Source organism: Peromyscus eremicus, chromosome 8a (genome assembly GCF_949786415.1).
Source record: "Peromyscus eremicus chromosome 8a, PerEre_H2_v1, whole genome shotgun sequence".
In the NCBI taxonomy this organism is placed as follows: Eukaryota; Metazoa; Chordata; class Mammalia; order Rodentia; family Cricetidae; genus Peromyscus; species Peromyscus eremicus.
The window spans coordinates 80,688,643-80,710,857 of record NC_081423.1 but is presented as its reverse complement, the minus strand read 5'-3'; the positions used below and the strand labels follow the sequence as shown (position 1 = coordinate 80,710,857).

General features: G+C 50.8%; 1 protein-coding gene across 1 annotated transcript; it reads left to right on the top strand.

Annotated features, from left to right (window-relative positions):
- Window positions 1-2,107: 2,107 nt before the first annotated feature.
- On the top strand, window positions 2,108-22,139 carry Stac2 (SH3 and cysteine rich domain 2). The gene is made up of 11 exons (XM_059271667.1): window positions 2,108-2,520; window positions 15,881-16,187; window positions 16,665-16,762; window positions 16,897-16,987; window positions 17,580-17,692; window positions 17,785-17,857; window positions 17,950-18,011; window positions 18,600-18,697; window positions 19,005-19,056; window positions 19,384-19,521; window positions 20,726-22,139. Exons 1-11 carry the CDS (start codon window positions 2,431-2,433, stop codon window positions 20,828-20,830), a joined length of 1,227 nt encoding a protein of 408 aa, XP_059127650.1. The 5' UTR covers window positions 2,108-2,430; the 3' UTR covers window positions 20,831-22,139.
- The last annotated feature ends 76 nt before the right edge of the window (window positions 22,140-22,215 follow it).

Sequence of the window (22,215 nt, the reverse complement as noted above, 5' to 3'; positions counted from 1 at the left end):
ACCTGCCCTTGTCCTATTTCTGCCAGTGACAAGCAGATCTCTATTCCCGGGCACAATAACCTGAGCAGTGCTCCAAGGGTGAGCCCATCCATGAGAGGCTAGCCACTCTGCTCTTCAGGCCTCACATGAAGCTGGATGCTGTCATCACCTGGGTCCTTGAGTGCCACCACCCACGGCAGAGGAGGGGGCATGCATAAACCCGGAAGTCTCTCTGTCCACACGTAGCACCTCCCTTTCCTTGATCGGGCAAGAGATGAAGTTAGCCTCAAGGTGCTGGAGGAAAGGCTTGGGGAAATCAGTCCCAGTTTATGGCCGCGCATTAGAAGCAGCACTTCAGATTGGGTGGGGGGAGAAGACCAGGCCCTACGCTTGACCAAACTGCAGTTGTTGAAGGATTTTAGAAGGGCCTATCTTAGAGAGGCTTGGAGGCTTCCTGAATGAGGATGAAGTCCATCTCTGCTGAATCTAGACAGGAAGACTGGAAAGGATCATAGCTGCCCGGCTTTTCATCTATAAGGAAGAACTGTCTGCCTTGGCTTTTTATTTGGTTTGAGTTTTATTTTTTAGTTTTTTTACTTTTTTGAGACAAGGTCTCACTATGTAAGACCTGGCTGGTTTGAACTTACTATGTAGATGAAACGGGACTTGAACTCACTGAGACATGCCTTCCTCTGGCTATAGGCACACCCCACCATGCCTGGTTTGGCTTGAGTTTTGACCCATTAAGGTGTCTTTAATATGGGGCTGGAGAGATGGCTCATGGGTGAAGAATACTGACTGCTTAAAGAACCTGGGTTCAATTCCCAGCACCCACATGGCAGCTCACAACTGCCTGTAACTTCAGTTCCAGGAAATCCAACACCCACACAGACATATATGCAGGCAAAATACCAATGCATATGAAAATAAATATTTTAAAAATGGTGTCTTCATATGCTGAGCAGTGGTGGGGCACACCTTTAATCCCAGCACTCGGGAGGCAGAGCTAGGCGGATCTCTGTGAGTTCGAGGCCAGCCTGGGCTACCAAGTGAGTTCCAGGAAAAGGCGCAAAGCTACACAGAGAAACCCTCTCTCAAAAAAACAAAACACAAAACAAAAAAAACATGGTGTCTTCAGTCTGTGATCCCAATATTAGGGGAGCAAGTTGAGGCAGGAAGAGGATGAGTTTCAGGCCAGCCTGGGCTACATAGAAAGACCCTGTCTCAAAAATGATGAAACAGGGACTGCTGAGATAGTTCAGAGGGTAAAGCACCTGTCATTGGAGAGCCTGACTTTAATCCCCAGCATCTATTAGAAAAGGCCAAACCCACCACACTAGGAAGCCAAATTAGTTTACAATGAGAGACCCTGACTCAGACTTCATGGTGGATGGCTCCTGAGGAATGACACCCAAAGTTGACCTCTGGCAACGACACTCAACACACGTGCCACTCGTGTACCACACATACACACACTCAGATGTACACGCGTGCGGATCATATACACACACCACACAACAGCCTGCTCTCTGCTTTAGGAAGCGCCTGTAAGTCTAATGGTGTTGTGTATATTTGGTGAGACCCTTTGCTGGGCAGAAAGGCATTAAGTTAATGGGCGAACGGGTCCTGTCTTTTTCTCTGCCAGGTTGCAGCATCTTCTAATCTGCCCTATCAGAACGCTGTAACTTTTCCCTCTCGGCTGTTCTGCGGCAGCCCCAAATTATTCGCATTTCCAGACACTACTATGCTCGTCCCAGCCCTTCAGTTTTGTTCCGCACCCCCTTTCATCTCGGGTTTTTTCAGTGTCAAACAACTCCTCCACTTATTTACCCTCCAAACCCCTCCCCATCTGGCCGAGCCCCCCAAGACTCCACCCCGCTGTCCCTCCTAGCCACCTCCGCAGCCAATAGCTGAAAACCTTGATTTGCATAGCTGCGCGGGGGCGCGGCGGAGGGAAGGGGGAGGGACCAGGCGACCTCCTAAATCAAAGTTGGGAGGCTAGGACTGGGCGGAGGGGCCGCCGGGTGCAAGGCTGGGGCCGGCGGGGGGAGGGGGAGGGAGATGGGGGGCGGGCGCAGAGGACGGCGGAGCCGGCCGAACTCGGACAGCTCCGTCGCTCCCTCGCTCTGCTCATCCGCGCATCCCCACTTCCCTCCTCCTCTCGCAGAGCGCAGCATCCTCTGCAGACCCTTGGTCCTCACGCCCCGGGTCGTCCCGCTCCCGCGGCTCCTGGTAATTGCTTCCCTCTCTCCCGCCACCCGGACAACTTTCTCTTCTGGTGCCTGGGGTTAGGGGGCTGCTTTGCCTTGGGAGGGTTTCTCCTGAGGGTCACCGGAGAGCAGCCACTGGAAAAAGGCTTGAGAGTCCCAAAGAGACGCCCGCCACCCACAGCCTGCCCCCGGCGGGCCTGCCGTCGGGTCTCCGCACCCTCTCTTCCTTTATACCCCAACCATGACCGAAATGAGTGAGAAGGAGAATGAGCCGGATGACGCGGCCACCCATGCCCCCCCAGGGACCGTCTCCACCCTCCAAGAAACCAAGGTAAGTCGGGGGGCAGAGGCCTGGCCCCGCCCGGGCACCTCTGGCTCGGAGCTCTGGTCACAGTGCCGGGGTCCCCTTGGGGTCACGGAAGCTAAACGGGGCCCGCGTGATTCCTAAGGCTGCGCGCCATGCCGGGGAGGGAGGAGAGGGTTCGCGATGAGGGGACCCAAGCAGCCGATCACACGACCACGACCCTCCGGTACGCGCGAGGAGCCGACGCGCTCCGGCTCCCTCCTGGGCGGTTGTAACTCGGCTTTGTTGGAGGGAATCGGCGCAGCGGAGGCGCGGGGCGTGTGTGGCCGTGTGTAGCGGGTGTGGGCCGGTGTACGCGCGCGTGTGTGCGTGCGAGGCGCACCCCTCCCGTGGCCGCCAGATCGGTGTCTGCGGCTCCCCGGTCCCCCTCTCTCCTGCCTCTCTGAATTCCTATCCACAACCGTCCCCTCTCTCTGGGCGTGCGTCTCTCCGGTTCTCTCCGCTTCCCTACGTGCTTCTCTGGGTGTCTCCGGCGTCCCTCTCTGACCCACAGCAGCCTGGCATCCACCTCGCGGACGGGTTAGGCTGGGAGCCCTGGAGGCCGCGGCCCCCGGAGCGCAGCTTTCGAGCCGGTGCTGGGGGCTGCGGCAGCACCGGCCGTCGGTGGCGGGCGGGGACCCGGAGTGTTGCGGCTCCAGAGCCAGAGGCGGCCCCACCCCCCACTCGGAGAGCCCGGAGAGGGGAGGAGAGAGGGCAGAATCAAAAGAAGTCATCGTAATTAATGAATGTCATAATTAACCCTAATTATGTATGATTGTTACTCTTGTGGGAGTCACAATGAATAAATTATTCTCCTGTGAAGGCAGGCGGAGCCCAGACTGCGGGAACTGAAAGGGGTGGGGGAGGCCGATGCTCACATTCCACCTCCCACCCCTGATGTGTTTACCCCCCTCCCCAACTCCTAGGTGCTCATGAAGTTCTGTGGGAAGCTACCTGAGCGGCCCCGGAATGGGAAGAGAAGGGACTGTAGGAAGGAGTCCTCACCCCTCCCTAGACTTCAGGCCAAGACTCCCTTCCCTTCTACCCTGGTGTTTGTTACCATCCTGGTCCTGTGACCAGGAGAGGTGTGGTGAGAACCAGAAATGGGTGGTGTCTTGGGGCTCCCCTGGGGTCACAAGCTCCTACACAGCTCTTCCCAAGACCCTCTTCCACCTCGGTCCATCTGGACGACCCCTCAGAATGTGAGGTTAATTCAAGGTCAAGGTCATTACGGCAGCGAGCACAGGGAGTTGAACCGGGTGGAGTCTGCCTGAAGCTCTCCAGGTTGCTACCCTGCGCCTGCACCTACGGACCCTGCCGCTCTCCAAGTCCAAGTCTCTTAGTTTTTTGAGACAAGGTCTTGCTAAGTATCCTTGGCTGGCGTAGAACTCACTGTGTATTCCAGGCTAGCCTCAAACTTTTAGCCATCCTCTACCTCCCAAGAGCTAAAATTGCAGCTGTGAACTGCCATACCTGGGTCCCTCACGTCCAAGATTCAGTGCACGAGTGGCCTTCTGCCTTCTTCTAAAATCTGGGCCACATTTTAGACCCCTTAGGGTGCCAAATCTCTCCTGGAAAGGAATGAAATGGGAGGATAGTGCTTGGGTTATCCGACATACACAGGGGATCCTGGGAGCCAGGCCTCACGCTGAGTTCCAGTTCAACCTCTTCACTTGCTCTGTTGTCAACCCTGGCAGATACACAGTCTCCCTGTCTTCCTAGAGAATGGAGGAGCTCCCAATTCCTGCCGCATGAAAACCTGTCTGCTCCTACCCCTCCTTAGGAGTTCCCCAAGGCAAGCAGGAGCCTGGAGCTGTGCTGTCTCAGCAATCTCAAGGCTGCATGCTCAGCTGTGTGGGGGAGAGGGGGTCAGACCCAGGGCAGGGCTGTGTCTCCCTTCAACCCAAGGACCCTCCAATGTCATCTGCTCTGGGTCTGAGCGGCAGAAGGTCTGGAGGAGTAGAGGAGGGGATGCCACAGCTGACCCCCCTCTGTGCCAGGCTGTTTGGGGCCCCAGCCTTGCCCCCTTTGTCCCTGTGAAGGACTCTGAAATAACCTCACAGACAGGACTGGGGTATGTCAAGGGGCTGTCTGTGAGGTCATTTCACAGCCCCCTTCCAGCTGTGAACTCAGGGCTTTTGTCAGCCCCTTCCAGCCCTTCACCAAAGAAGCCTGTACCTCTAGACTCCAAGGAAGGGAAGACAGAAAAGAAGGGTGCTACCCACCCAACGCAGTGTGAGGCAGGTTCAACAAGGGCCGGGTGCCCAGAAGCTAACATTCTGTTCTTAGTCATCAGCTTGGTGCCCCCAGGCATTTCTTGCCCGTATGAACCCAGTTTCCTGCTTAGTCTCTGGCAGGGCCTCAGCCCTCTGCCCAGGCTACACAGCGATCTTCTAGGTAGGTCCACTTTCTCTTAGGGTCCTGTTCATCCTATGACATTACTTATCCCCCCCTTTGGTGTCGTCCCGGAAGACCCCACCATGCCTGCTTTGCCATCTGAGTCATTCTTCACCATATCTGACACCACCCACTGCCAGCTGCCTGGTACTGTTTCAGGAGATGGCATGGGAAACTGAGGAAAAAGGGAGCCTCCAGGGAGCTTCAAGGGAGAGAATACTGGTAGGTTGGGCTCCTTCTCTGAGGGGTTCACAGGAGACCTGGTGACCTGGGCCACACGCCAGACAGTCTGCAGGTGCACTGGCAGGGAACTGGACCCAAGCGAAACAGCTTACTAAGGAGCACACCAGAAATGGATCCCTGCCGTGGGGACACTGAGACCGCTGGTAGGCTTTGGTGAAATGCTTCTCAGGTGTCTTAGTGTTCTATTGCTGCAAAGAGACACCATGACCACCGCAACTCTTTTAAAGGAAAACATACCATTTCAACTGAGGTGTAGTCCATTATCATCTTGAGGAGAAGCGTGGTGGCACACAGGCAGACATGGTGCTGGAGAGGTAGCTGGGAGTTCTGCATCTGGACTGGCAGGCGGTAGGAGGAGAGAGTGACACTGGGCCTGGCTTGAGCTTCTGAAACCTCAAAGCCCACCCCCATGACACACTTCCTCCAACAAGGCCACACCTCCAGTAATGCCACTCCCTGTGAGTCTATGGGGAGCATTTTGTTTTTCAAAATGGGGTTTCTCTGGTTCTTCTTTGGTGCCTGTCCTGGATCTCGCTCTGTAGACCAGGCTGGCCTCGAACTCACAGAGATCCCCCTGCCTCCTGAGTGCTGGGATTAAAGGCATGCACCACCACCGCCCGGCCTGGCATCAAGCCATTTGACAGCTGTCCTATCCTGCCCTCTGGCCAAAGCCTTTGTCATCTGCCAGTCACCTAGGTGGAAATTCCATTTTTTCCAAACTCTTTTCTACTCTCCTGGAATGTGGGGCCCACAGCTGAGTTAGGAAATCGGCAGGCAGAGTGGAGGCTGCCCTGGTGCCGGAGAACATTGTGTTCCAGATGCCTCTGGTACCCTTGCAGAGGTGGCTGTTGGCACTGAATTCCAGGGAGGGGGTATACCAATAAAGCGTGCAGATTAGACTTGGCGTGGGGGCGGGCTTAGGTTTACAGGGATCGATCACTCTGGAAGTAATGGCCTCGGGAGGGGGAACATGACTGATGCCTTCACATAATTGGAATGTCTGGTGTGGCTAGGCGGGAATAGCCTAGTCAGAGCCAAGCGAGTGATGGGGGCCGATAGGCAAAAGTCACGGGGAGGCAGGTTCCAGGGCTATATAGGGAAGCATTTCCTAGCAACTGCAGCTGCCCAAAGATGGAAGGACTGTCCCAGGAGGGAGTGAGCTTCCCATCCCGAGAGGAGACCAAGAGCCATTCATTCAGAGACGGTGTGACCACAGCAGCGGTGGGATGGGGTGGAGACTGATTTAGGTGTCTAGTCTTTCTGATCCCTTCTAATGCTGAATTCCTTGATCGACACAATGGACAAGTCCGTGGAACAGTTGAGGGAAGGGAGGGGTCAAGGCAGGGGCCATGGCAGTAAGATATTCCTGGTTGTCTGAGCTGAGCAGCCTGAGCTACCCATTCAGGCCCTGACGTTGGTACTTGCCAGCTAAGGACTCAGAGCAGGCATGATTAAACTCCTTTATCATTCATTCCTCATTTAAACCATGGGACAATGACGATCTCCCCCAGAGGGTCTCCCTGGAGCCCATGGCAGACTGTGTGTCAGATGTTAGCCCAGATCCAGTGTTCTAATGCTGAGAACCCTTTACGGAGCCAATTCCTGGTTAGCTGATCTGTTTGGACCCAGAGCTTTGTATTGCCCGGAGAGTAGCCAGTGATGCCTCCTCCTTCTTGGATGTGGGGAAACTGAGGCTTGGAGAGAGGAAGCACAGTGATTTGCACTCAGATGACAGGTTAATTTTGCCCTACCCCCAGTACATCTCTAATTTTACCTCCTGTGTGCTCTGTACCTTGAGGCCCCCGAGCAGAACATGGGTGACAGGAATTGGGGTCAGGAAGGGTGGCGGTGGTGTTCATTTTCCTCTTGGACCCCAACAAAGCCCTACAGCCATGTTTGGCACTGACAGCCACCACCTGACCTGAGCTGGTATGTGGAGTCGAGTTCTTCCTTGTCTTTTCTGGCTTGCCGCCCCCCCCTGCTCCTGTGCACAGGCATCTGGGCCCCCAGGCCTTGCTTCCCATAGATGTACAAAGCAGCCCACAGTGCTGTCCAGGAAGCTGAGTTTGGAAGGAAATGAACAACTCAGTGTGCCAGACACCCTAGAGCTCTGGCCTCCCAGCTGGCACACTAGAACCTGCCTTGTGCCCAAACACCCCCTCTGCTTCCCCCTCCATCTTGCTGCCTGCTGGCCTCTGGGAGGCTGGAGGGGCCACTACTTCCATCCCTTTGGCATACACAGGTGCTAGGCAGACAGCCACAGCACACAGGCTGCCTGGCATGCCAGCTGGGCACCCTGGCCAAGACTCCCTGTCTGGAGCCTGGCCTAGGCCCCCCTTTTCTGTCACTGGTGGAAAGGAATGGGCAGGAATAAGGTAACTCTCCACAGGAAGAGAGAGGGACAAGGCTCTGGATAAGGAAGTCACCATACCTTGCTCTCCACAGATTCAGAGAGGGTGTATTTGAGTGAGGGGTGCCAAGAACTCCAGCCTCAGAGCAGAACTGGCCCTGGCTCCACGAAGTCGGTGATGTATTTGTCAGAGGCATGGTGACTGAGTACCTGCTGTGTGTTGGAACTGGAGGTGACTGGCCTCTGTTTCCGTCTCAGGAGGAGTTAGAAATTTACAAGAGAAGTGAGGTGGTAGTGGCACATGCCTTTAATCCCAGCACTGGGGAGGCAGGGGCGGGTGGATCTCTGTGAGTTCCAGGCCAGCCTGGTCTATAGAGTGAATTCCAAGATAGCTGAGGCTACCCAGAGAAACTCTTATCTTGAAAACAAAACAAAACAAAACAAAAAAGAAGTTGACAGGAGTAACCTGAGCTTGGGGCTGGAGAGATGGCTCAGTGGTTAAGAGCACTGATTGCTCTTCCAGAGGACCTGGGTTCAATTCCCACATGGCAGCTTACAACTGTAACTCCAGTTCCAGGAGACCCGATATCCTCACACAGACATACATGCAGGCAAAACACCAATGCACATAAAATAAAAATAAATAAAATGTATATATTAAAAAAAGAGGAACCTGAGCTGATGCAGTTCTGTCCTAGGGCAGGCCCAGGGAGTACCTGTAACAAGTCTTTCTCTGTCCCGCCAGCTCCCAAAAAAATGACACAGAGACTTCTTATTAATTATGAAAGCTTGGCCTATAGCTTAGGATTCTTTCTAACTAGTTTTTATAACTTAAATTAACCCATTTATATTAATCTGCGTTCTGCCACATAGCTTGTGGCTGTTACCTTCCTTCCTGCACATCCTATTTATTGGTGAAATTATTAAGGCCACTCCACGTAGTTAAAAGGGAGGTTTATTTAGTGACGTAACTTACAAATGAAGGGATTGGTAGGTTGCAGGGTCTGGGAAAGACGTAGTGCAGTCCGGCGGTGTTCTCTGGAGAACTCTACTTGGTCTACCTCAGCGTCCAGGGTCCAGGAACCAAGAGATGGGCGCATCCAGATCTCGGGTCTTCAGGGTCCTCTCTTGGCCCCGCCTTGTAGGCGTGACAGTTACTGAAGCCTCAGTAGGGGTTGGAACTTCCAGATCAAAGCTGGAATGGCTACCCACTACACTATTTGCTCTGTGTCTCCTGGCATCTCCACTTTTCTTCTTCCCAGAGTCCTCTCTGTCCCTGGAAGTCCCAGTTACACCTCCCGCCTAGCTATTTGCCATTCGGCTCTTTATTACACCAATCCCAGCAACTTATCTTCACACAGTGTACAAATATTCCACAAGTATCAGAGGAGGAAATGGATCTACTGATGAACTTGTGGGATATTTGCACACTGTGTGAAAATGTATTGCTGGGATTGGTGTAATAAAAGGCTGAACAGCCAATAGCGAGACATAGGTGGGATTTCTGGGGAGAGAAAAGAAGAGGAGGAGGAATCTAGGTGTGTGGGAGATGCCAACGAGACACAGAGGGAGTCAGACAAACAGAATGAAAGAAAAGTAAGAAGCCGCATGGTCAAATGTAGATTAATAAAAGCAGGTCAATTTAAGTTATAAGAGTTAGTGGGTCAAGCCTAAGCTAAGGCCAAGCTTTCTTAATAATAAGTCTCTGTGTCATTATTTGTGAGCTGGTGGTCCAAAGAAAAATCCAACTACATATGCTGTCCAGCGTGGAGGTTTGAATATCCAAATATAGGGCCTGGGAAAGCTAAAAAAAAGTTCTGGAGAGGGAGACAGGTGTAGGTTCCTAGTCTTGCAGTCTCTCGGGCAGGCCAGTGGCCAGCATAGAGAAATGCAGCTCCTAGACATTGTCTGCAGGCTTGAGCCAGCCAGCACCAAGTGCCAGCACCATGCACTAAGATGAGCCACGTGGTGGCTGACATGACAGTTTAAGATTTGTCTCAGGAGAGATCAGAGAATGCTGAAAGCACTTAGTAAAGCCAGGTCCAGACACAGAAAACCTCTAAAAAGGTACAGTATGTTGGTTTTGGGTTTTTGTTTTTGTTTTTGTTTTTGTTTTTTGAGACAGGGTTTCTCTGTGTTGCCCTGGCTGTCCTGGAACTCATGCTGTAGACCAGGCTGGCCTTGAACTTAGAGAGATCTGCCTTTCTCTGCCGCCCCAGTGCTGGTATTAAAGGCATGTGTCACCCCTGCCCAGCTAAAAGGTACAGTATGTTTAAAAATGTGCTAAGATGGGCCGGGCAGTGGTGGCGCATGCCGTTAATCCCAGCACTAGGGAGGCAGAGCCAGGCAGATCTCTGTGAGTTCGAGGCCAACCTGGTCTACAGAGGGAAATCCAGGACAGGCACCAAAACTACACAGAGAAACCCTGTCTCGAAAAAAAAAAAAATGTGCATAAATGCTGAAAAAATAAAAGAAAATAGATATAGACAGTCATAGAAAAGAATAAATAAAAATAAAGAGAGAGTAAAGTAATATAAAAAAAAAAAAAAGCCACGTAAAGATGAGAAATGCATAGGGCATCTGGGTCCTGTATGGTGCTTTGTTGACTTTAAATGTTTTAAATGCTAATGTACAAAAAAACAACAGCTGCTGAGAGACAATGGAAACTGCTAAATTAAACCAACCTATATATTCTAAGAATCTCTTAACTTCAAAATGGAATTCAGAAAATATGTTGCATTGGGGGAGAGATTATGCTTTTGTTTCCATGGGAAACAAAAAGTTATAGTTCTCTTCAAAATTAATAAAGATCAGATTTGATTGGGGGAGACCTCCTGGAAATCTTGGCTACAGACATGAAAAAAGTAACCAAGAAAGACTACAGGATATATGATGTATATGCTGATTCTTCTACTAGGGGAACAGCTCTGAGACTGGATGGGACATGATAAATCTTGTTGGCTACAGAGTCTTCATGACTTATTATTACATGCCATCCTTTCATATGAATGGATAGAGATTTATATTACAATTTGATTATACAGTACAAATGAACTTATAAAGTTAACAGATTCCTTTTACAACACAGAACAAAAAAGCATCTTTAGCTGACTTGTGCACACCACACATTCCATGTTTATGTTAATGCAGACATATATGTTACCTTTAAAAGTTTATGTATTTTCAGAAGAAAAGGACCAGACACCAATAAAGACAAGTAGCCCGGGTGATCCAGCCTCAAAAATGCCTCTGTTGCAGTTTCCACAAAATTCTACATCCAGAACAACTTCAGAGCTGCTAGCTGAGATGGTCCAGCCTCACACACTACTCCAGCCAGGACTTCAGATAAGCCCTGCACTTTCCCATTACACAGAGACTGGACAACAAATGTTACAGCTAGCTCTCCCAGGACTTGACCATTATCTCAATTTTCTCAGGGTCCTCTAAAGATGCTGTCACCCACAGACAACAGGAAGTAGTCTAGAGAACATGACACCCACATTCCCAAGATGTGGAGTGGGAGGTTTTTGGTCATTCAGTGGGTTATGGATGTTTGTCATTGTTTAGGGGGTTGGTTACAAGTTGTTATTTGTCATGGTCAGAAAAAAAGCTAAACAAAGGAGATTAGATTCAGGGATCTCTTTCTGAAGATTAAAAAAAAGGGGAGATACAATGTAGAAATGACAAAATAAAGGGGTAGATTATTGAATCTACTTTTAAACTAAAAAACAAACAAACAACTATTAGTCAGGTTAGTAGTTAGTCATCTATAATAATCAAACCTGTATTCATGTTAGGTATGTTTCCAAGGTAAAACAGAGATATTTTAGATAGGTGGTCTTCAAATACTTCAGAGACCTACACAATATGGCATTTAAGATGCTTTAATAACCTAAGGCTTTTCATGACAGTAAGATACATCTGCTTCTGGTAGCACCAATTTGTTTCAAAACAGGATGATGGGCATTAAGAAACCATATGGAGTTTGCTTTTATTGTGGCAAAGCTAGCCACTGATCAAGAAGCTGCCCTTGCCTTGACTGCTGACAGTATGCTGTCCAAATTGGACAAGCAGGACACAAAAGAAAGCAACTGCTGAACTTTGCCAAGACAAGGTAGTACAGTCCTTTAAAATTCTTGCTTCACAATAAAGCCTATCAGACATTCTAGGCCTGCAGGCTGAAAATGGATGCCCAGTGTTGCAGAGGAACCTTGGGTGACTGTCGAGGCAGCCAACTTCTCTGTTGTTTCTATAGTTTTGGAAGTTGTTTGTTCTACACTTCCTGTTTACTCAGGTAATATTATATCCTTCTTGGGTCTTTGATGAGATTAAAGACTAGATAGTCATAGTTTTACAATTTTCCTTGTTACCAAATTAAAAAAGGAAACATACACAAGAGATGTAAAGTTTATAAGGTCAAGAAACATAAAAGTTTAATTTGTTTATCTAAGAAGATGTTTTAATGTACACAAATATATTTTTAGGATGCTAATACAAGTTATAATAGAAAATGGTTTAGGTATAAAACTTTGGACTCATCAAGATAAGATAGATAATAGAATAGTTTAACAAATACAAATGGACTGGACATTGTGAATGTAAATTTTTTTTTTTTTTGGCTTTTTGAGACAGGTTTTCTCTGTGTAGCTTTACGCCTTTCCCAGAACTCACTCTGTAGACCAGGCTGGCCTTGAACTCACAGAGATCTGCCTGGCTCTGCCTCCCAAGTGCTGGGATTAAAGGTGTGAATGTAATTCTTACATGATAATTGTTTTTATTGTATATAATTTTAGTATTAGAGTTAAAGCTTTTCCTTTTTATTTAGACAAAAATGGGGAAATGTTGTGGAATATTTGCACACTGTGTGAAAATGTATTGCTGGGATTGGTGTAATAAAAGGCTGAATGGCCAATAGCGAGACATAGGTGGGATTTCTGGGGAGAGAAAGGAAGTGGAGGAGGAATCTAGGTGTACAGGAGATGCCAATGAGACACGGAGGGAGTTGGACGAAGCAGGTCAATTTAAGTTATAAAAGCTAGTGGGTCAAGCTTAAGCTAAGGCTGAGCTTTCATAATTAATAATAAGTCCCAGCCGGGCGGTGGTGGCGCACACCTTTAATCCTAGCACTCGGGAGGCAGAGGCAGGAGGATCTCTGTGAGTGCGAGGCCAGCCTGGTCTCCAAAGCGAGATCCAGGACAGACGAAAAAGCTACACAGAGAAACCCTGTCTCGAAAAAAAAAAAAAACCAAAAAAGTTTCTGTGTCATTATTTGTGAGCTGGCGGCCCAAAGAAAAATCCAACTACATGAACTTCTGTGGGAAAGGCTCTTCTCAGACAGGGAGGGCCTCTGGAGGTGTAGAAGGCAGAGAAAAGGGTATGAACATCAAAACTCGCAGGCATAAAAGCATGGGTAAGTTTGGATTCCTGGCTTCTGGGCTGCAGAAAGACACAGGTGGGAAGGACAGACAGCTTCTATCCCCTTACCAGGGATTGTCTCCATGGGAATAAGGGTGTTGGGCTATCTCCTGAGGAGCCAGGAGAGGTTTCTTTTCTTTTCTTCCTTTCTTTCTTCCTTTCTTTCTTTCTTTCTTTCTTTCTTTCTTTCTTTCTTTCTTTCTTTCTTTTTTAATTTTTTTTTTCCAGACAGGGTTTCTCTGTGTAGCCCTGGCTGTCCTGGAACTCACTCTGTAGACCAGGTTGGCCTCGAACTCATAGAGATCTACCTGGCTCTGCCTCCCGAATGCTGGGATTAAAGACGTGCACCACCACCACCTGGCCGAGGTTTCTTTAAGATAGATTTTATTTATTTATTTATTTATTTATTTATTTATTTATTTATTTATTTATTTATTTTTGGATTTTCCGAGACAGGGTTTCTCTGTGTAGCTTTGCGCCTTTCCTGGAACTCACTTGGTAGTCCAGGCTGGCCTCGAACTCACAGAGATCCACCTGGCTCTGCTTCCCAAGTGCTGGGATTAAAGGCGTGCGCCACCACCGCCCATCTATTTTTTAATTATGTATATTTGTGTGGGTGTGTACATGGGAGTTCAGGTGCCCCACAAAGGCCAGAAGAAGGAGGTGTGGGGCCCTCTGAAGCTGGAGTTATAGGGGATTGTAAGCCCCCATCCTCCATGGGTGCTGGGAACTGAACTCTGGTCCTCTGTAAGAGCAGCACATGCTCTTAACCACTGAGCTATCTCTTCCAGCCACAGAAAAGGTTTCTTGGCAAGGTCAGGGGTCATGGCCTGGGATCTTGGCCAGGGAACTATGGTACTGAACCAGGCTTTGGATAGCAGGCCTGAACTAAGACAAGACAATGATGGTAATGAGGTGGCTGCAGGGTATGGACTGGAAATATGATCTGGGGAGAGAATCAGCCTTGAGATTACAGGGCAACTTTCCTGCCCTGCATCCCACCTGTTGGAGAATACAGCAATATTTTGTCTCAAACAAACGGTAAAACTAGGTTTTTACAAGGTGTAATGGAGCATGCCTTTAATTCTAGCACTTAGGAAGTAGAGACAAATGAATCTCTATGAGTTCGAGGCCAGCTAGGGCTACAGAATGAGACCCTGTCAATACAAAACAGAGAATAAAAGGAGAATTCTTTTTCTTCTTGAGATGGTGTCTTGTGATCCCAGACTGGCTTCAAACTCATGTATGCAAGGAAGACGACCTTGAACTTCTGACCTTCCTGCCTCTACCTTCTTATCTTATTGGTAGCAAACCAAAAAGTCCTGGTGTGTTTTGTATGAGTGATTGGCCTTCTCATTTATCTGTGCACCAAGTGCATGTCTGGTGCTCAGGCCAGGAGAGGGCACCATATCTCTTGGGACTAGAGTAATAGACAGCTGTGAGTATAGACAGCTGTGAGTATAGACAGCTGTGAGTTGCCCTATGAGTGCTGAGAATCGAACGCAGGTCCTCCTCAAGAACAGCAAGTATGCTTAACCCGCCCCCCCCCCCCCAGTGTGTTTTGTTTGGGCCCAGAGGTTGTTGTATTTCTGTTTGTTTGTTTGTGACAGGAACTTGCTATGTAGCCTATTGACCTCATACCAAGACAGCCTTCCTGCCTTTGCCTCCCAAGGCCTAGGAGCCTACCCCACCCCCCTTCAAATAAGGTAGCCCAGTCTGGCCTCAAACTCACAACGTAGTCAAAGATGACCTTGAATGTCTGATCCTCCTACCTCTACCTCGCACTTCAGATTGCTAGGATTACAGATGTGTGCCAGCAGGTCCAGTTTTATGTAATGCTGGGGATTGGATCCAGAGCTGCTTGCATGCCAGGCAAGCACTCTACCGACCGAGCGACATCTACCGAGTAACTAGTATAACAGCACAGTGGCTGGTGTGTGCCATAAAAAAGACTGATGGACCTCATTGTGCATGTGTATAGGATGACTTCCATGATTTACAGTTAAAGGGGTGGGGAAAGTGGGGGGCTGGGAAAAACAAAAAAGTATACTGCATTTTTTTTTCAAAGAAAAAGGAAATACTTTAAAATCATCTCCATATAATTTCACACAAGTCTAGTTTGGGAGGCTATGGTTGTAGCTCAATTAATAGAGTGTTTGCCTAGCATGTGTGACGCCCTGAGTTTGATCTCCAGCTCTGAATAAGGCAGAGGATTATTGCATGCCTGCGATCCCAGCACTTAAGAAAATAGAGGCAGAAGGGTCAGAAGTTCAAGGTCATCTTCCTTGGCTACAGAATTTGAAACCAGTTGGAGATACATGAGACACTATCTCAAGAATTTTTTTAAAAAATCTAGTTTTATTCTCCATTTTGTATTGAGACAGGGTTTTACTATGTAAAACCTCAATTGGACAGAGATCCACCTGCCTCTCCCTCCTGAGCGCTGGGATTAAAGCCTTGCACCATCACACCCTGCAAAAGTCTAGTTGTATTGTTTGTTGGAGACTAGATCTTGCTCTGCAATCCAGGCTGGCCTGGAACTTCTGACCCTCCTGTCTCCATTTGCTGAGTGCTGGTGTTACAGAAGGATGCCACCATATCCAGCCTAGGATTTTTTGTTTGTTTGTTTGTTTAAGTGTGTGGAGGGGAGGGGATCTGGCTTCACCGGGTCAACTTTAACTGGCTGGAGTAGACCAGCAGCCGCTCCTTGACCACTTGGCTTCCACAGTCTCCACTACTTCTAAGCATGTGCCTGCCCAGCTAGAATGCCCTTAAAATTCCCTGCTAGTTCTCTGTGGGGTTCTGGGAGGCTGGATGGCCAGAGCAGGAGTCTCTGGTAGTTCTTTCTGTTGGCTCTGGTCCTCGGCTCCGGGCCTGCCTCTCCACGGGAGACACAGGAAGTCCTCCAGCCTCGCACTCACAGCTTGCTCCTTCTTCTCCCAGCTCCAGCGGTTTAAACGCACCCTCTCCCTCAAAACCATCCTTCGAAGTAAGAGCGTGGAGAACTTCTTCCTCCGCTCAGGCTCTGAGCTGAAGTGCCCAACAGAGGTGCTGCTGACTCCGCCCACCCCACTGCCTCCCCCTTCGCCACCACCTGCATCCACAGATGGGGGTCTCCCCACCCCGGCACCCTCGCCGTGCCCAGTCCCACGCCCCTTGGCACCACTCAAACCAGTGCGGCTGCACAGCTTCCAGGAACACGTCTTCAAGAGAGCCAGCCCTTGTGAGCTGTGCCGCCAGCTCATCGTAGGTAGGTGCCTGGGCCCTGTGGCAGGCCAGAGGAAGGGCTGGTGGGCGCCTGGGAATAAGCCATGGCATTGCCTGATACTGGAGAACTGCAACGCAGGGTCACACTTCTAACTGTGCCTTGTTGCCTGCGGAGACAGATGAGCGTTGAGTGAGTCTGGGCTTTAGTTCATTGAGCACTTGCCTACCACGCATGAGGCCTTGGACTCTTTATTGCCAACTCTGCGAAACAACGATAGAGTCATGGGTGGTTTTTTACTTTTTGGTTTTTGAGACAGGGTCTCTCTGTGTGTAGCCCTGGTTGTCTTGAAACTCGCTCTGTAGACCAGGCTGGCTTAGTATTCAGAAATTCTCCCGACTCTGCCTCCAGAGCGCTGGGATTAAAGGCACGCGCCACCAGGCTTTCTGTTGTAGCTGTTCCTTGGCCATGGGTGTGTCCTTTCTTGGCCATTTCCCTTCGCTGAACCCGAATCTCTCCTAGGAAACTCCAAGCAGGGCTTGCGATGTAAAACATGCAAAGTCAGCGTCCACCTCTGGTGCTCCGAGGAGATCTCCCACCAGCAATGCCCGGGCAAGACAGTGAGTGGGAGTTGGCATGTGTCAGACCCCTCAAGGCTGGCACCTCCTGTGGGGTGGCCCCGGGCTTGGGCAAGGCCAATCCTTCCACGGGTCATTATATCTCTGTGTTCTCTCTGCACCTCCTTTTGCCCCAGTCCACCTCTTTTCGACGCAACTTCAGTTCCCCACTCCTGGTGCATGAGCCACCACCAGCCTGTGCCATGAGCAAAGAGTCCCCACCTGCTGGTAAGTGCCTACACCCCGTGGCCCCTGTCTCCGAGGACTTCCTGTGAAAAATCCCACATAGCTTTCAGTTCCATGCCTGAGTCACACTGGTACTGCCTGTTCCTGGTACTCCCTACTTCCCTTCCGGGATGCACCTGTCCTGAATGTAGGCTCCATTTATTCATTTGTTCATTGCTCTCTTGACTGGCAGTTTAAGAGTACTTAGCTTGGGGCACTGTGCCAGACATTGAGAGACAGCACTGAGGAAGGTGGGATTGAGTTGGGTGTGGTGCCCCATGCCAGGCATTCCAGCACTCAGAAGGCAGAGGAAGGGGATAAACAGTTCAAAGCCATCACGGCTGCATATAGAGTCTAGGGTGAATTCAGGCTGGCAAGTGGGTACCAGCCTGGGCTATGTGAGACACTGTCTTATAAACCAAATAATAATAACAAATGCATAGAGCTGGTTAGGGTTAGGTCAGCTCATCAGGGAAAGGCACTTTCCACCAAACCTGATGATCTGAGTTCTAGCCCTGGGCCCCACACGGTTGAGCTTCGGGGTGAATTCAGGCTGGCAGCCAAGTGCCAGGCACTGAAGGTGGATGCTTAGCAGGGACCATCGGGAAAGTGGACCCAGTTTATGAGACCCTGCGCTATGGCACCTCCCTGGCACTGATGAACCGCTCCAGCTTCAGCAGCACGTCTGAGTCCCCCACACGGAGCCTGGTATGCTGGGCGCAGAAGGGGAGCCCTCAGAGGAAGGGCCTCTGAGGATGACTGTGGGCCCAGTGGCTGATCCTCCTCCTGTCTCTCCCCAGAGTGAACGGGATGAGCTAACAGAAGACGGGGAAGGCAGCATCCGCAGCTCAGAAGAGGGGCCTGGTGACAGCGGTAAGCCAGAGGGAGCCGTCCCCAGGCACAGGGAGCGGGGGAGGAGGCACTGCTTGAAGCTTCACACTCTGCTCTCCCCTTGCTGTCCCCAGTATTCACAGCCCCAGCAGAGAGTGAAGGATCAGGACCAGAGGAGAAGAGCCCTGGACAGCAGGTGAGCCTGGCGTTAGCTTGGAGCCCACAGGCCACCTCTTGCCATTGATCAATGTGTACATAAGAGCACACAGCAAAGCCAGGCGTGGTGGCGCACACCGTTAATCCCAGCACTTGGGAGGCAGAGGCAGAGGCAGAGGCAGGAGATCTCTGTGAGTTCGAGGCCAGCCTGGGTCTACAAGTTCCAGGACAGGGTCCAAAGCTACACAGAGAAACCCTGTCTCGGAGGGAAAAAAAAAAGGAGCACGGTATACACAGCACTCACTGCTTCTCCCCCAATGTGTCCTCAGTCCCCTGGGAGAAGCAACAGTCAAGATGAGAGGCATGGAAGGTGGGAGGGCCACCACTGTCCATTGCTCCATTCCTGCTCTCCCAGGGCAGGCGGTTCCGAACTTAGCAAACAAGGGGTGTCCTCCCTCTCTATTTCAGCCCCATCCCCGCCCCCATGATTAGGAAGATACACACTTATTACTTACCAGAGATTCACAGTGTCCTTGTCCTACCCCAGGGCAAGCACACTCACAGCAGGTGGACAGTGGGTGGACCAGGGAGGTGACCCACCGTTACTGACCCGGAACTCTTCCTACAGGCCCCAAAGCTGTCTCTGCGGAAGGATGTGGGGCCCATGTACTCCTACGTTGCACTCTACAAGTTCCTGCCCCAGGAGAACAATGACCTAGCTCTCCAGTGAGTCCCTTTCTGTGGTCTAGCCTCACTGGTCCTGCCTAACCCCTACTGACCTTGGAACATAGGGTGATGAGAACCTTTTCTTCTTGCACATTTGAATATACTGTGTCCACAGAGAGGCCAGAGTTGCCCAGGGTGATGGGTGTAGTATCCTGTCTTCTGCCCCAATTCTGGGCTATTCCAGGGAATCTGCTGTATCTGTGGTCTCAATGGCCTCAAAGAGCACTGAGAATCCTCTCCCACCAGCTGAGAGGGGCATGCAGGGCATCTAGGTACCCACATCCTGCCCCAGCTCTCTCTTTCCCAGGCCCGGAGATCGAATCATGCTGGTGGACGACTCTAATGAAGACTGGTGGAAGGTGACTTGGCAGGATGGGGTCTGAGGGGGCTCTGATAGGTACTGTCCCACCTTCCCTTCAGGCCCCAAAGACCTCCCTTCCTCCCGTGGCTTGCTCAGGCCAAGCCCAGAGCCAATCCTTGGGCCTCATCAATTTCACCCTCCCTCCATCAGCTCCTTCTGCCCACCTCACGGCCTCCCAAGGCCAGAAGCCACCACCATCTGGGGGCTGGAATAATGAGAGCCCAAGGTCTGGAGGACGATGGTACTGGCTCTGAGTAGGAACTGGGTCTAGAGAAAAAGTGGGGGTGAAGCTGGTGCTCAGGCTCACTGCCAACCTCATCCCCAGGGCAAGATTGGCGACCGGGTTGGCTTCTTCCCAGCCAATTTCGTGCAGCGGGTGAGGCCAGGTGAGAGCGTTTGGCGCTGCTGTCGGCCCTTCTCTGGGAACAAGGAACAGGGTTACATGAGCCTCAAGGAGAACCAGGTGGGTTCCGGGGCCCTGCTGGGGCTGAAGCATGGTGTATACGAAGCCCTTGGAGCTGGAGCTGAGTTGGTGGCGTGTTTGCTTTGGGCTCCCTCCCCAGCAGTATGTAAACTGGATGTTGATGGCATATACCTGTAACCTCGCTGAGGCAGGAGGATTGTCCTGGGCTTAAGCCTATACAGCAAGTGCCAAGGCTACGTATTGAGACCCTCGTCTCAAAAAGACAAAACCAAACAAAGGAATAGGATAGAAAGGCCCTCCCAGGGGACTTGAGCTGGTCGCTGACAAAAGGCAGCTTGATATCAGAGGCAGTTGGAGGAAAACAGGAGCACTGAATCACGAATCTGGAGGCTTCGCTGTCTTCTGTTTGTTTGTTGTATTTATTTTATGTGCATGGGTGTTTTGTCTGCATGTATTTCTGTGCACCATGTGCGTGCCTGGTGCCCACAGAAGCCAGAAGAGGTTGTTGGATCCCTTGAGACTGGAGTCACAGATGGTTGTGAGCCGATGTGGGTGGTGAGAATTGAAACCAAGTCCTCTGGAAGAGTAACCAGTGCTCTTAACCACTGAGCCATCTCTCCAGCCCCTGCTTTTTTGTTTTGTTTTGGTTGGTTGGGGTTTTTTTGGTTTTTTCAAGACAAGGTTTCTCTGTGTAACAGCCCTGGCTGTCCTGGAACTTGCTCTGTAGACCAGGCTGACCTCAAACACTCAGAGATTCCCCTGTCTCTGCCTCCCGAGTGCTGGGATTAAAGGTGTGCACCACCACGGCCAGTTGTTTTTTTTCTTTTTATTAGACAGTGTTTTACTGTGTAGCCCTGACTGTCCTGGAATTTGCTAGGTAGGCCAGGCTGGCCTTGAACTCACAGACATTTGCCTACCTCTGCCTCCCAAGCGCTAGGATTTAGGGTGCCCTGACTAGATTTAAGTACTGACTGTCTTTCTGCATAACCTCACACAAGCCCTTTTCTCTCTACCTCTTGCTCTGTGAATTGGGATTAGGAAGGGGCATTGGTTTAACTGATCACTACGTTCAGCCCTGATGCTGATGTCCTGTTAGCCCTGGGTCCTGGTCATGTCGTTGATCCCTCCTAAGATCTGCTTGCATCAGCTCTATCCACACCAGCTACCCCAACCCCACCCTCCCCTGGGGCATGTCCTCTGGAACCACCAGCACACTCATTCCAGGTCTCACCTCTCCACTCAGATCTGTGTAGGCGTGGGCAGAAGCAAGGATGCTGATGGCTTCATCCGCGTCAGCAGTGGCAAGAAGCGAGGCTTGGTGCCAGCCGACTCCCTGGCAGAGATCTGACAGAAACCAAGACAACCCTGACGCTACCCCTGCCCATGCCTGGCCCTTGCTTCTGGCCTGAGAAGGAAGCCGGCATCCTGGCCACACCCTTCCTCTCCCCGTCTCTCTCCTAAGCATCGCCCACCCCCACTTAGGAGCCTTCTGCACTGAGGAAGGTTTTATTTCTTGGGTGGGGTATCCTGAATGGGGTGATCTTCTGGGACTTGAGGAAGGGAGTCCAAAGTGGGAAGAAATGAGGAAGCTACAGATAGGCCCGCCCAGTGCCCAGGTACCACCTAGTCGGGTTGCCACAATGAGTCCCACCCTAGGGAGTCTCCTGCTGCCCTCAGAGACTTGACCTGCCCATACTGCCTCTGCATGCCTGACTCCTCTTTGCCCACGGCCTTTGCTTGGGTCTGTGTATCCACCCCTTTGCAACTGGGGCCTTGTGAGAGGGCCTTTCGGTGTTCCTCAGCCCTCCACTCTGGATTGAGAGGGGACTGGGGACTGTGATAGAACCCAGAATTCACCACTGTCACTCCTTCAATTCTCAGGAAAGTTCAGGAATCTTTTCCGTTACTTGAAACCCATGCGGACAGAGCAGGGGCAGGACTGAGGTCTGGAGGGGATGTGACATGTGAGAGAGTGTTCCGCTAAGGACCGTCCCCACACAGCAGCCTCATCTGACCTTTGTCTACTAGAAATTGGTGTCCAAAAGCAGCCTGGACACAGACCCAGCTGAGAACAAGACACTGGCCCCTGTTTGGTCAAAACATTTCACTGTTAAGACTCTAGAAATCCCTGTCACCAGAAGCAGCCAGCCAGGGTAGTCTGTGGTTGTGAGTTCTGGTCTCTCTAAAAGCTCTGCCCTCAGATGGACCAAACTTACCCTTCTCAGATAGAGGATGGATATGGAATGTTTGTTTTGGCCGTCAGGAAGTGATGGTCTAGGAAACCCTGGCCCTCGTGGGCAGGACAAAGGACCTCTCCCTCAAAGGCTGCTTTTTTTTCCTGGTGCCAGCCCCCTCCCTCCAAGCTCAGAGCCTCCTTTTTGCACCCTGATCATGTCAGCCAATGCCACCCCCAGTTCTGGGCACAGTCATGCCCTCCATACAGTGAGAGGACACAGATTCTCCAGCCCAACACACCTTGCCCCACTTTTCCCCCTAAGAGGGGATTAAAGCCACACTGCCCTGTTTGCTGCCATGAGGCCCCCCACCAGCAAAATCCCCGGGGAGGGGCCCAATGCCCACTGTACATGAGGCTGCATGATGGGTCTGTGGGGGAGTTGCTGAGCCCCCAGGCCCATAATTAAATGTTTCTTGTCTCAGCTTGTCTGCTCTGTGTATCTGATTGGAATAGAAAAAGCGGGCATCGAGATGGGGTGGGGGCTGAGGGTAGAAGGG

Coding starts and splice junctions, on each gene's coding strand:
- Stac2 (XM_059271667.1), top strand. CDS start 2,431: ATGACCGAAATGAGTGAGAAGGAGAATGAGCCGGATGACGCGGCCACC. Junction 16,188..16,664: donor GTGCCGCCAGCTCATCGTAG/GTAGGTGCCTGG, acceptor AATCTCTCCTAG/GAAACTCCAAGCAGGGCTTG. Junction 18,012..18,599: donor AGAAGAGCCCTGGACAGCAG/GTGAGCCTGGCG, acceptor CTCTTCCTACAG/GCCCCAAAGCTGTCTCTGCG.